Source organism: Phaethon aethereus, assembly GCF_964289735.1.
Source record: "Phaethon aethereus genome assembly, chromosome: 11".
Classification (NCBI taxonomy): Eukaryota; Metazoa; Chordata; class Aves; order Phaethontiformes; family Phaethontidae; genus Phaethon; species Phaethon aethereus.
Window position 1 is genome coordinate 10960216 of NC_138587.1, and position 15201 is coordinate 10975416.

Sequence of the window (15201 nt, forward strand, 5' to 3'; positions counted from 1 at the left end):
ACTGGCTCAGAAGACAGGTGTATCACCTCTAACTCCTCATCAACTCTGTTTCAGAGCTACGGCTTACGTTTCTGAACGGCACATAGCACCACCTAAAGAATGTGAGGAAGGCAAAAAGATATTAGGCAGGCAATCATTCCTGAAACTTCAAGTGATCATTCATTTATTCCTTTGAGGCAGACTTGCACTCTCTTCCTTCTCCTCTCTAATTTCCAAAGAATTCCTAGTCTTCATAGACCCGGTGCAATCCAGTTAAGAAACTTCATAGCAACTTCAAAACCAAGAAAACATGCCTGGAAAAGACAGAACATACAGAACAAATGAGGATTCTAAAAACCTATTCCAAACAAGGTTTTTGAAATGCAGCACTATAAACGCCTGACCATGGCTGATGTGGAAGGAGGAAGAGAGAGGCGGGGGGGGAAGTCTTGGACCGGAGGGAAGAATTCTATTATATCCCTGCACACAAAGGACCTTCTACTCTGTTAGGGTTGTTATTTATTGAAGGGGAAGCCAGTCCAAACTTATCCACCCATTTCTGTATTCCACTGGTAGATGTACAATCAGACAAGAAATACTATCAGAACAAGTCAAAAAAGGGCTTTCATGAAAAGCTTTGAAGGAGGGTTTACTTTATGTTCCCCCTAGATTGGGGTACATTTGTAGAACCTGGACATCAACAGCCAAAAGTACCTGCAGTGACAAGAATCTTACCGAAATGGTACAACAATAAGCAGTCAGTCATCTCCTCTGCAGACTGCAAGTGTTCACTGTGAGCAGACAGGTCCCCAAAACCCATCCAGAATCACAATTTACTTACCGCGTTAGCGGGAAATGCCCTGATCATTACAGCTGTGAAGCCCTTATACAGAGATGCAACTCCTTCCTCTCTGATAAGTTCTCTCAGCACATCTCTAAAGCCATTTGGGTATTTTCCTGGAGGAGCTGAAAGGGATACAAAACACATTAGCTAAGATGTGTGGCACCAACAAATGCTGAAGAATGTGGCATATGTGACAGCCCAGGATTTTCAACAGGATCACATTGCTATAACGCCTAAGTGGCACCAGAATCCAAGCACTGCCAAAGCTATGTTGTGAAAACATCTGCTTGGGAAAGTTACCTATTTCAATCAAAAGCAAGCAAACAAAAAAGGCACCTTGCTAACAACTCATTACACAGAAGGTAGGTGCTCACCATCACCACAGAGAATTTACCTAATTGAGTCATAGGGGCAGGGAAGAAAGAAGAATAACTTTTGTCAGGGTTGGATATCTGAGCTGTTACTTGTGCCGCTGATCACAGCTCCCCCAAGAGCTGTAATTAGGAGATAGCGAGGTCAGATATAAAAAATGACGAATTTTGTTTGTAAGGAACAGAAAATGATCCTATCACATACTGCAGCCAAGAATAGCAACAAACTTAAAGTGAAAAGCACAGGCTGTTTTAATGCTGATGTTACACAGATTTTCTGAGGTGTTTCTAAAAAGTTATTCTGTTTAAAGAACGAGGTCTTCCTTCTCCTGACACTAGTCTGAACAGTACTGCGTCTTCCAGCCCTCTGAATGAGTACTCCACAAACCAACCCAGTTAAACATCATCTATACAGCAGCATTGGCAACTGCCGCAGTGGAACAAGGATGCAAAGTTGTAAAGTATTTCACACTCAGCCCTTGGTATGATTTCAAACAACCACAGCAGCCATTATTCAGAGAAAAAGAAAGTAAGTTTCCTCTGCTGGATTATCATGATCCACAACTCAAGAAAAATGGTTACTGCCTGGCCCATGGAGAGCTGAGTCCACACACAGAGAACATGAGGAGCCTTAACAAAAATATTCGTTGACTAGTACTCCCAGAGAAACCAAGGAAAAACCTGTCAAATGTCGTTGAAGCTCAAGGCCTGGGGCCACCCTCACTATAACTAGGCCACAGATACTTAAGAGCAGATCTGCTAGTCTAAAAGAAATGCTCTCCACCAGGCACACCCAGTTACTGTACATTTCAGATAGCACAGGCTACAATTTATACAACTATGTCTGAAGTGAAATAACAAAACCTCTCAAAGAATTACATTTGTAATATAACAGCCATGACAAGCAGTTCTATTACTATGACTTCTGTGCTTAGGTTTCCAAACAGGTATTTTGAATCGGGATCATTATATTAGCAGGGAGGCAGAAACAGAGAAGTGCAGCCTGCTTCGCCAAAAATTTGCGAGGAAACCAATTAAAAAGCTAGGAACGCACGGGTATTTCTTGTACTTGTCTCAAGCAGTGCTCAAGACATGCTACCTCCTGGGTGCCATGCTCAGATAGCATCTTCCATCGCTGCCCAGCCCATTCCCAGGAGCACTGCACTGAGCATGACTGTGACAAGCTAGCATGAAACTCACCAGTCTGGAAACGGGATTTCAGCACATCTGGTGGAATGGCAACTGCCCAGTTGAAGATCCCAGCCAGGCCCCCAGCAAAGAGGATCCTAGGTGCACTGAGGTCACTCACACTGTGGCAGAATTGGGGTGGGGGTGAGAGGAAAAATTAAGAGAGAAAGAAAAAACGTAAAAACTCATTTGTTTTGACTAGGTGACAATCAAAGAGGCAGCCTGGCTGACAGCCAGAAGACAGCACAAGGCTGCAGACATAGACAGAGTGCAGTATCTGAGCAAGACTTATAAGATTCAGATCCCTGTGGGCAAAATGTGCTAACTCCACCCTAAAGGTTCAAATCTTTTCATTCAGCAGCACACACAAGAATGCTTGGGGGGGGAGGGGTGTAAAAAACAAAACCAAAAAACCCCACCTCTGTGCACACACAGGGGTGAAAGTGAAGGGACCTACTTTAAGTATTCCTTATGTGGCTAATAAGATCCAAGGCTAGAATCTGAGAGAATCTCAAAGTACTATTTTAATTGTCAGTTAACCCCAGATCAAAACAGCTCAACTCACAAGACAAGCAGACTTTTTTTTTTTTTTTTTTAAACATTTGTTTTGATCATACTGCTCTAAATCTCCTCATAACTGGGGAAATCAATCAGCAGTGTCTGAGAAGTCCAGAAAATGATGACTGTGACATTTCACTAACCTCTTTCCCTCAGGGGTCAGAATGTTCTTCAGCCATTCGTACGTCATGAAGTACATCCCGCTGGCTGGGACATCTAGTGGGTAAACAACAAAGACTGTGAGTAGTGGGAAACAAAATGAAGCCTAGAGGCAGAGCAGCCCCATGCCAGCTCAGCAACACCACTAAGTACATCCAGATTCCTTTTCTGAACCTGCTCTACAAACAAAATAAAATCTTCTGTTGCTCTAGACAGAGGAGCCTGAAGTTTCCCAGAGAGAGCAGGTGCTAAAGGCAAGAACTGGGAAAATATCTGTTTTCAAGCACTTCTGTCAGCAAGCTTTCAAATCATACTGTAAACTGCCTGCTGGCCATTAAGCTAATGATGAGCTAGCTCTAAGCTTTCTTAATTGCTGCACAGCACATCAGAACAGTTCAGGAACGGCAAGAGTTTTGCACACTATTCTAATGATTCTATTTTGGGTTTTTTTAAGGTACTCCCACAGCCTGTTCTCAGCTCAGGCCTAAACTGGAGAACCAGCCTCAGGCTAGGGACACTGACGGAGGTACATTGCTAGCTGCTACACTTTGATGAGAAGCAGAGGATACAACAAATTCCTAAACTGAGGTATCAAAATACAGAAATTTCAGCTTATCCTTGGAAAACATTGCCCCAGTACAGCAACAATCCAATTGCCTTTCAAAGGAGAAAGTACTGAAACGTGTAAAGGATTCAGCATCTGGCACAATTACTTTGCTGTTGTTGTGAGAGGGGTCATGACATCCCAGTCCAAAATAACCCACACTCAAGAGGGCAGAAAGCATAACTGCTGCAATCACATCTTTTAAAGCAGTCAGCATTATATGACAACAGTCATAGACAGTCACAATCCTTGTCCCGGGGGGCGGGGGAGGGGGGGGGGAGTGGGGGCAGAGCGGAGAAAAAAAAGCAGCCCACTTCTGTATTTTTCTTTTCTCTTTATGTTCTCTGCTCCTCTCCTGAAGTCTCTCATTCCTCTTGGCTTCTGACATCTTAATTACTTCCTCCCTCTGATCCCTGCTATCTAACCTCTTCCTCACTCACTGAGAATCTCATATTTATTTCTTAGTCCCTTTGAGGCATTGGAGTAGCTCTGCAGACTGCAAAAAATGAAAAAAGGGTGACACAGCATGTCCAATTGGCTAAAGGGACAGCAACTATGTCAGGCTTGTCATCTTCAAGTACCCCACATGGAAGAAGCATCAGAACATCTCCATCAGTTACCTCTCATGAGGGTGAGCACCGTCCCCTTGTACACGCCACGAATCCCAGCCTCGCGGTACAGCTGCTTTGCACAGTCCAAAGAGCCACTGTATTTAGTTTCACCTGTAGCTGCCTGGATCTGAAGGATTAAAGTGATAGTTTCTGACTAGTGAAGGTTTCTGGCTGGTGAACAATCATTCAGCTAATAGTCAGAAAGTCACGTGCATGTTTCCAGAGAGGAAAAAGCACGTACTCATTCCACAGGCACTCCTGCATATGACACCTCTGCGTCACTTCCTCAAACAGCTCTCTCACGTTCAAGCTGAGGATACGTTTACTGTTCCATGCAGTCACTAGATTCTCCCTTCCTTTTCCTCAGTGTAACTTTGAAATGACTGAAGTCAGTTATGTAATTCTACACTTGCACTGATAAAAAGTAGCCGTCCAATAAGTTATTGAAATTCAAATAATGTGTATGTGTATGAAAGCTTCCATGACAGTATCATGTCTGTCAGAACTAACATGTGACCACCTATCACTATACTAACGGAGCTCAGCATAGTCTGAAATAAGCAACACTTCCCTTCTCTGCTAAAGATGGTATTTTCATTTGTTGAGGTTTACATTTTCCAACAATGCTTTAAAAAACCTGGAGGACGTGTAGAGCTAACAGTCACCCAAACATTAGAAAACTATTTCAAAAGCATTCATCAGTTACGTACTGGGAACCCGTCAAGGTAACAGAAAAATCTTTACACTAGAAAGAGTCTTATGATCTGTGAGCTTTGCATTTTTTCAAAAAAAGTTTCCTTCTGAACAACTGGACTTTTCTATACTTTGAAGTGGACTGAGGCATCCACCGATGCCTCATATAATGCCACATAGTGTAAGGCTTGTGGTCTGTAAAATGAATAGAGCAATGAATGCTGTATGTACTTATACTGTCATGGTGAGTTTGTATAATGCTTCTTCGTGACACAGTTGCATTATATGACAGTTGTTTCAGTCCTGTCAAAAAACAGAACAGAGTAAATACACTAACCAAAGAAGTTCCTGGTATGGAAAGACAAGACCCCTAAAATTAAATTCCCATCACCACCATCCAACGCCTTACCTGTAAAAGGCACTTGATTCTCTCTCCCGGAGCCATGATTACTGTTGTGAACACTCCCGACAACATGCCAGCAGCAAACAGCTGAGGATATCTGCCCCGAGGAAACAGAAGAGACCCTAACACAACACAGTACATCGGAAATGAAGGGCTGAAAGACCCCTGTATCTCCAGATTATGCTGTTCTGCACGAGGGTGGCAGTGGAACTAGAAATGCATCCCCTGCTTTTTGATAGGTGCAGAAGTGTGTTATCAATGCATAATAAGAGCTAAATATTTAAGGTCTCTAAGACTCAAAGCCCTGGTTCCCACAGCAACCACTCTTCACATCCACTGTATTTGCTAATTTTCCCTGTACTTGCGTTTATTGCTACAGCATTCCCCATTGATTTTTATACTCAACAGTCTCTTCTTCCTCCAGTCTTCCACATTTCTCAGTGACCCCAGCTTCCTTCTAGTGCAGCCAAGAGCCTCCTTTCTGTAATCTCTCAGTCCCTCACTCCTTCAGTCTCTGCCATTGTCTAGTTTGTCTTACCAACCTGCCATCGTCCCACACATTCTGCAACTGCTTTCATGTGACAAAGTCTCCATGACAGAAATCCCTTTAACAGACTGAGTTTCTCCATCACAAACTTATTCGTACATCCAACATCCTGCTATATTCTCTAGGAATATGACCTAATATCTCAGTTTAATTAAATTCAACACCTCCCACTTCTCTCCACTTGCCCAAGAGGTGGCATTGTGTTCAGGTTTTCCAATTCCTACAACTTTACTCTTAAATTCCCATTATATCTGCCAGACCATTCAGACTTCCCTCACCACTCCACATGCACCTCCTGCTCAAACTAAGCTTTGAGTTTTCTAACTCACTTTGGGATTATTCAGCCCCAGAAAAGATAGAATTGGCTCCTCAGGTTTCTCTCCATGTCCTTCATTCCAAAACTTCCCTTTAAAATCAACATGGGGAACCACTGCCATTATGCCCGCCTCTAGACTTATAACCATGGTGCTAAGAGTCCGACCTTTCTTTTTGGGCCATATGTCCCAGGCACACTGTGTCTTACTGTGTAAAGTCTGCACCTAAGGTACAGCACAGTTGGGCACAATGATAGTTTCACTATTTATTTGTTGACCTTTGTTCTTTCTCTCCCACGGCTCTGCTTGGGAAAAGTTCTGCATAAAGACTCAAAAGATTACGCTGCCCCTCTCCAGCTTGTTCCTTAAAACTTCCCTTTGGTATGATGCATATAAAACACAAGGCCTGAGCTGATTTGGCTGCTGGAAGTAAGCCCACAGTCCATTTGTTACCTCGTATTGTCCACTGCTTACTGTTGCCCTGGTCTTACTCTTCAGCCTTGTCTGCATGAGGACACTGCTGTGGTAAACGGGAGGGTAAGCTAGCAATGTCCCAGCATCTCAGTGCTTTGTGCCAGGGCAGTGGCTAGTGCTGTAGAGCCAGGTGCACTCATACGACCGGCAGGCCCGTGCGCAGGCAAGGCTCCAACAGAAACCGCATCTCCCCACCCCGCCACGCTTGGCTCAACACAATGGACTCCTGCTTTCTGACACAGCTCCTATGTATAATAGAATAAATGTTGCTAAGCTACAGTTCTGTTCCTGTAGAGCTATAAATCACAATTCAGCAAAGAAGTTAAGGGAGTATTTTATGGGGACTTTCTTAATGCATAAGTTAGCTCGGAGAAAGCCACACAAAGTTTTCTTAGCTTGCCATCTCTTTTCCAGAAGGTTGGACATGCCTGACAGGAGGGCTGCTGATGAACACCACTTTTCAGAAATTAATAATAAAATATTTCTATGGTTATTATTATATCCTAACGTAAGGACACAGCAAGAGTCACAACTAACAGAGAAAAGAGAATCAGGACTGTGAATGTTGTCAAGACTGCTTGACCATGAATTTATTTCTCCCATAGTTTCTGTTAATAGCGAGACTGTTGGCAGGCAATCATTTATAACTCACACTGTACTCATCTAAAATAGAATTGTTCCTTAATGGCTCTCTCTTGCGTAGAAAGGGAATTGCATAGCACCTGCCCACATGCTGCCTGTTTTTAGCCTGTGCTATCAGACCCACGCTTCCAGAAGCATTAAAGCACATGAGTGTTTTATTTTTTAACTATATTTATAACCTAGGAGAAGAGACAAATTTACACCACAACTCAATGTTCGACAATACAGCAGGCTGCAAGAGTCTTCCCAATTGTCTGATTAACTCAGAAACTCACGTCAAAACATCATCAGGTTTTCTCTGTTGGAGTCTTTTTCCCAAGCCAAATCCAAAGAAGCACACAGCAAACATGGGTGTCACTCCAATAATAGGAGCTGCCATTCCTCTATATAAGCCTCGGACTCCCTGCAAGAAACATTATCACAAGAATTACTTGGTTTTGCATAGACTTTGCACACATTTCAACCTACTGAGAAGCAAAACGCTACGATACAGGATACTGCAAGTCAGTCAGTTGAATTAATCAGAGGAATAATAGGATCTACTGTTCATCTGCAATTACACATTTTTAGCTGAGGCACAGGGCCTGTTGGAGAAGAAAGCTATCCTTTCTGGAAAACACAGGTACCACTTATACCCTTCTGCTCCAACGCTGTTCGTCCTGTACTTACATCTCAAGTATGATGAAGTTAAAAGTCACTTGAAGAATGCTCCTAACAGATTATGTCAAAAGTCTTCTCTCTCGGATACATACAAAAAAGTACACATTATTTATTATTAAGTCATCAGATGCAGTAGTGTAAAATCCTTGTAAAATCCTAAAAGAGCCTGAGAACACTGAATCAAATTCACTCTTTAGATAACAGAAGAGCCAGGGAGACTAACCTGAATTACTTTATTCCCCACACAAACTCAATTTGGAACGAGTTCAAGAGCAAGTTATTTTTTCTTTCCTTCCCTAAATCAAAACTTTTTTACCATACAACTTTACATTCCTGATGTTTCCCTTCATCAGACTACACACATGGAAAAATTCTAATGCAGACCCCAGCAGTAGTATTTATTTCATTTATCTTGCCATTGAACGGAACATTTGCTAATAAAAAGGAGAGTGATCTTTCTAGAAAAAGACTAGATGAACAAATTAAATATTTGCTGGTCTTTCCACCCCTTCCTTCCCCCCACAAGTAAATCAGTGTATCCCAGTACGTGTCTGTATACCTACAGGCACAACCAACTCCATAATGAAATTGTATCTGGCTGAGAAAGGTGAGACACTCCTGCTCAATCTTCCCATGAGCAGTGGGAAACAAAAGGCCTTGGCAGAGACATTTAATAGTTTTCCCTATAGAAACTGATGAGTATTGAGTAGGAGTAGAGAGGCAGCATTACTTTCGAACTTCACATCACAAGGCTGTTATTATGGTTTGGCTCTGACGTCCGTGTTTCAGCAGGGGTGTTAAAAACCACAAGGGATTCAGAGCTAGCAAAGCATTTCAGTGCTTTGTGGGAGAGACTAGGGAAGCAAGATTTACTCTGGTTATATAACAACCTTTTAATACCGTAATGAAAACAGATTTCAGGTATGAGACAGATCTTTCATTTAACAGAGAGTTACTTAACAAGATCCAGTGCTTTCAAATTAGACTCCATACTAGTAAACAAACAGCTGGGCTTTATAGCCATTGTTTCCAAATGGTAAATAGCTGCTGGTAAAATTATGAAGCAGCAAAGACAATTCTATATCACTTAAAGTCTTTAAACCAAGGCCGCATGCCTTTCTAAAAACAAAATAGACTACAGTTCAATCACATGATATGGCTGATTCAGGAGTGAAAACTGCTATCCACTGAACTGAGCAAAACTACTATAGTTGACCTTTTGTTATCAAAAAAAAAAAAAGAAAGAAAAATCTATTAACTCAAACTAACACTCCTCTGCCTTCTTATAGATGGCATAATACGTTACAGAAGAAAGTAAAAGTACTGCGTGTATCAACAAAAGTCATTGCCTATTTTAGAACTTCAAGAGACAAATACCAAAGACAGCAAGATTCCACCAACTACAACAACAAAGCCAGCAAACAACTGCCAATATTCACTCTAGTCTTTAACGTCAGATATTAATAGCACGCTATTTTCAACTAAAAGCATTTCTTAACAAAACAGAGAGATGTGTACCTGGAGCACATGGATGCTAAGTATTCCCCAAGTTTTGCAAAAATTTTAGTTAGAATCGATTCAACTGATAACCAAAGAATTGTATCGCCTCCAAGGGACAACATTCCCACACAATTCCGTTCCTGCAACGTACAGGAACAACTGATATTTTTGGCAGGCATCGCAGACGACACGCTAACACAGTACCTCTCCAACAAGAGTCTTTCTGAAGCAGTCAAAGGTCCCAGAATAGAGCGGAGGCTGACCAGGCTGCGGCTTAGGCTGGGTTTGCAGTCTGACCTGGTAGAGGATAGGAAAACATCCTTTTATTAAGTATCAACTGTCTCAACTTTGGTTCAGAGAACAGCTCTATATGACTATTATGGAGTAAGTTTTGTGACTGGACTTTACGATATTGGTAGAGAGTGACATCACTTTAGTCCTTGCAGAAGAGAAGAGATTAAATTTTAATGTATTTAACTAATTTATCCCTGGGATGACATCAGAATAATAACCCCACCTGAACACTTGAGCACTAATGCCGTGGCACTGCTCAGCTTCCTCACGTACTTAGTGCGTGGGCGTGCTCTCCTTCTGGACCCCGATTTGCTCCACACCCCGGCTACTCCGGGAGGCTACTCCCGGCCTCCCGGGGGCGCTGGGGGCGCCGCCGCTGCACGGGGCTGGCGGCAGTGCCTCAGGCTCCGCGCTCCTGTCGACGCCAGGAACACCGCGGCTCTTTTTCTTATTTTTAATAGAAACCGGCCACTGACAGGACCCGACAGCCGCCGCTCCAGCAGGGGGCGCCCCGCCGCTGCTAAGTCCCGCCTCCCCCGCGAGGCACGCCGGGAAATGTTGTCTTCTCCTGGATCCACCGCGGCGCCCGCCAGGATGTGTAGTCCCGCCCCCCCGTTTGCCTCCCCACCGGGAAGCCTTGCAGTCCCCGCGCAGTGCCCGCCGGGAAGCGTAGTCCCTCTGCCAGCTGCCCCGGGACCGCACGGCACCGGGCCCCAGCCGCCTCCTTATACGCCATCGCCCCGCGATGCGCTGCTACCTCACCTTGATGGTGTCCAGCGGGTGCCCCACGAACACCAGGCAGACACCCCCGAAGCCGCCAGCGAAGAAGTTCTTCACAGGGCTGATGGGCTGCGGCTGCTCCGCCATGGCGGTAGTGGCAGGTGGAGAACGGGGCCGGGGCGCTGCGTCCCCGCCGAGCCAGTGCCGCCCCCTCCGCCCCGCGACCTTTACCCCAGTGCCGGGCCGCGCGGCACGCTGGGATACCGGGGGAGGTGAGCGCGGGGCAGGCCGGGACTGTGGCGGCACCTGCCCGCGGCGGTGCGGGGGCGACGGCGGGCCCTTCCCCCGCCGCGGTGCCGAGCGCTGTCATCGAGCGCTGGCACCGGCCGAGGCCGGGCCGCCAGCGTCTCGTGAGGGTGCCGAGCCGGCACCTTGGAGCCGTCCCACGCTGCCCGCCCGGCACCCCCCCAAAGTGGTTCCGTTGTTTCACTCCCCCGCCCTAGCGGTGGCTGCGGCTCCGCCTGGCGGAAGTGACGCCACACGGAGGCCGGTGCTTCCGGCGTGCAGGCAGTGGCGGCCCGGCAGGAGGAGCCCGGGGCGCCGCTCCCTGCCTCCCCCGCCCGGTAAGTGCGGGGGGATGGGGGAGGTGAGGCGGCGGGGAGCTCCCGGCGGGGCGGCCTGTGCCGCGCCGTCCTGCGGTGGTGGGGAGCCAGGAGCGCCCAGTGAACGCCGCCGCCTGCCGGGCCCGTGTACCTCAGCGGGAGGCGGCGGGGGCCCGGGCGGGGCGGCAGGTCCTGGGGCGGGGCGAGCCCGGCGTGAGGGACGCGGTGCCGCTGCTCGGGAGCTTCTGCTCGGTTTAGTGCCCGGCAGCGCTCTGGCCCGGAGCCGGTGCCGGGCTGCCCGGGGGAGAAGCCGCTGCCCCGGCAGCTCTCGGCACGGGCTGCGAGCGGGCTGTGCTGGGGCTGCCTCCTCGCCGCGCCACCGTTCGGGCTCTTCCTCCACAGCCCCCGTCTCTCCCCCAGCTTCCCTGGGCTCTCCTCCTACATGTACGCAGCCTTCTGGCCGTGCGAGGATTTAGTCTCGCACGCGTTACAAAGGAAACGGACCTGAGGTAATTTAAATGAACTGGGTGTCTTTCTGCTCAAGCCCAGAGTTACCATGGAAGGAAGGCTTGTATGCGTGAAATAACTTGTTAAAAGTGATGCTAAATTAGAAAGGACAGGAATGAAATGGATTAGATGAGTTGGGGAGGACAAGGCAGTCATGATAGTCTGAACAAAGACTGGGAAGTGGGAGGAGAGCATGCAGATTCGCGGGGGATGTGTGATATGGCTGCAAGGAGGTCTCTGCAGAGTCATCTGTGGTGAAAAGGGTGGGGGATGTTGCACGTTTCTCACTCTTGGGTTGAAAAAATCCAATCTAAAAACTCAGTCGAGAAGGAAAGGGCAAGGTATGCATGCTGCGTGTCTGAAGAAGCAATTGAGGGTGATCCATGGATTACAGGTTTGAGTGACATAGGCAAAGATGCGATTAACACTGATAGCTGGTGTGGAGTTGGGCTTGTAGATGGTTTCAGAGAAAAGAGAGAGTGTCAGCCCATTTAAAGTTTACACTTTAAAGTAGTTCATGAGGAAGACTTGAGTTGTACTTTCTCTGTTCTGGAATTATCAATAAAGAGGTGAAAAAAGAAAAAGCCATTTCAAATGGCTGTAAAGCATCAACAGAAAAAGAAGGGGAGAGCCCTCCGAAAGGCTTATTAGCGAAATACCACAGAGGTAGGCACAGAGAGGGTAAGAAATCAGAAAACAAAAATGTAGTGGGACAAGATGTGAGGTGGGATCACGTAATTTACTGTCTGACGGTAGTGAGGTCAGAGAGAGACTAACGGTGGCATATTTGAAGGCATTTTGTTTTGAAGGACCTTGTTAAGAATTGTGTTGTAAAGCAGGAGTCAGCAAAAGGCCATCTCCATTGGAGCCGATGTATGGCAGAGCATAGGGGTGGGTGTGTTTATGAGTTCCTGCAAGGAGGCTGGAGGAAGAGGGGGGGTTAAATTGTATCGGTGTTAGTGAAGATGAGGGAGTATCTTGGATGAAGGTGGTAAAGGACCTCATCCTCCCTTGGGTAGGAAAGTGATCTAAATATGGTTTAAAATTTTATAATCTGATTTTTTGGGGTTGTAGTATTTATTTAATCTAAATACTCTGGTATTTTTGACCCTCTTTTTTGGTCTTAACATCTTTATTGTCTTAAAAACTAGTGCTATCAAGTATTAGGTGTGTCTTGTCATAGTTTGTATTCAGAGAGCTTGTGATTTGGTCATGAATAAGGGCATTAGGCTGAGCATTAGGTGAGATGAGTTCTGTTCCTCGTTTTCCTAGTACCATGTTTTGCTTTGTCCACAGAGCTTGTGCCTTAGCCGCCTTCTGTCCTCATGCATGTCTATGTGACATTCAATTATGCTGAAAGTGAGCTCCTTCCTAGAATGTTGTGACAGGAGTCACAAAAGTCATCCAGTCTGTCAACTGTTTTCTGCTTGGTATATCCCATTTGCCCACGCAAACAGTTCCTCTGTTCAAATAAGTGTGTTAGTGGCACAGAGAAACATCTCTGCACTCTTCTGAGCCTCCTCCCCAGCAACTGGTATGTACCAGGTAGGGCCATTAGTCTACTTAGATATCTCAAAACATCTCATTGCTTGGACTAGGCTCACTATGTGTTGAGATAGCAAATGGACACAGTGTTTTGTTTTGTTTTTCTGTCTGTAGAGTGTGGGATGATCTGAGTGAGTTTGAGAAGTTTCCTGACTGGTGAAACTTGCTCGGGCTTTGTGATGCTCTGAGGTTGGCTGAACAAAGCTGTTGCACACTGGGCCCTGGTATCTCTGTAGGAATGCTCACAGTGGGTTTAGATCATCAAATAAGTTATTCCTTTAGCAAAAGGTTTAACAGGTAAAGATCCATTACTTCCTGTATGCAAGAGGTCAGTGTCGGTACAGATTAAGCCCAGAACTGAATCATTAACTCTAAGCAGGGTAGAGGGAGGGACAATATAGGTTTACCTTGTGTCTGTCAAATCAGATTTTGCATCTGTCTTCTTCCAATATGGAGAGGTGGTGCCTTTGTTCCACTGAAGTTCTATGGGAAGCAGTGCTGTAAAATATTTGTGTGCTACTTATGTTGTGGACAGCTGAGAAATCAAAAGGCAAATGAAAGGAATGGAGACCAGAATTCAGGGGATAATATAATTAGCTCCTAGCCTTCATTCTCTCTTTCTGGAGGCTTGTATCTGCTGAAATCACTGCTGCCCCTCAAACTAATTGTACACCACATCTTTTCCTGGTTATTCTGTGCTGCCTGATCAGGTTATTGGAAACAGAAAAAAAACGGCTTGAGGAAGAATAATGAAAATTTGTGGTTGAGATTTCCCGTGCTCTAAAGTCAGGATCCTCAAAGCGTGATCATGGTTTCCCCAGCAGCTACAAATTGTGATACTGTGGGAATGTATTTGAGTAACAGAGCTAACAACATAGTAATGCAAAATGCAAACATGTAAGAAACCCAATACATACTGCTTGTGTATATAGCTTTGATTTTATGTATATATTTTTATATGTAAAATTTGGTTGTGGCATTAAGTCTATTTTATTTAATGTATTCTCTCTTGAAACTGGATTATTTGGTTAAATGGAAATTTGTGACTAAATATGAGATGACCATAATTCAAGGTTGATACATGCTCTACTGCTCTCTTAGAACTCGAATTCATGCTGGTTTAGTTACACAAGCAGAAGGTTTGTAATTCTGATAAGTAAAGTCAAATATGTGAATTCTCCAATACAGTGAGAATCTAAAAGAAAAAAAAATTAAAAATTGGCTGTTCTGATTCTTCTTGAATAGCAGCTGTCAGCACTTGAGCATAAATTTCTACATTCAGAAGGTAGTAAGTGTCTATTGAGAAGGTAATAAAATGAGAGAATTTCTTTTTTCCTCCCTCAGATGTAAGGCCTAAGCCATATCACATCCAGCAGAACCTACTTAAAGGGATTAACTAATTTCACCATTTCTTTTGAGATGGAATTGAAGACTGTTAAATTGGGTGTATGTGAGAGATCTATTTGCTTGTCTTATTTTCCAAAGTCCAACTTAATGGCCATGGTTCTGAAGCAATATGGACTTTTACAGGGTATCCCAGGTTGCCTTTCTAGCTATTGTGGTCATAGCTAAGGGGTTTGTGTTTTTTCCTGTTGGTGAAACAGATATGATGCTTTTCTGCAGCACTTCAGGCTGTTGGTAAAAACTTAATGTCAAAAATCTAGTTGTATCTCTGAAAAGATCTGTAGTGAAGCTTATGGAGCCACTTTCCGAATGTCAAAAGTCTCGGGCGCTGCGCTGGGAGCTAGGATGCAATGTAATAAGCCAATCTCCAAGGTTTTGGACCTCGCCTGTACGAGCAGACTTGGCTTTGCAGGTATAAGAGTCACAGTGGATCCAAGCCAGGGAGCTGCACAGCAAAATCTTCTTTAGCTGGGCCATTGGGTCGGTCCATTCTTGGCTGCTTGATCACCTGTATGATGTTGACGTGGCCTCTCTTACAGTTTCTTAGGCAACAGAAAAAATTGTTTTTCCCCCCTTAGGAGA

At 45.1% G+C, this 15201-nt stretch overlaps 1 protein-coding gene across 1 annotated transcript; it reads right to left on the reverse strand.

Annotated features, from left to right (window-relative positions):
• Nucleotides 1–230: 230 nt before the first annotated feature.
• SLC25A20 (solute carrier family 25 member 20) lies at nt 231–10708 on the reverse strand (the record flags this gene model as incomplete). The annotated part of the gene is made up of 9 exons (XM_082004823.1): nt 231–293; nt 821–945; nt 2395–2504; nt 3084–3156; nt 4324–4441; nt 5417–5507; nt 7663–7790; nt 9752–9844; nt 10604–10708. The coding sequence occupies 9 exons, from the start codon at nt 10706–10708 to the stop codon at nt 231–233; spliced, it is 906 nt and encodes a 301-aa protein (XP_081860949.1).
• Between the last annotated feature and the right edge of the window lie 4493 nt (nt 10709–15201).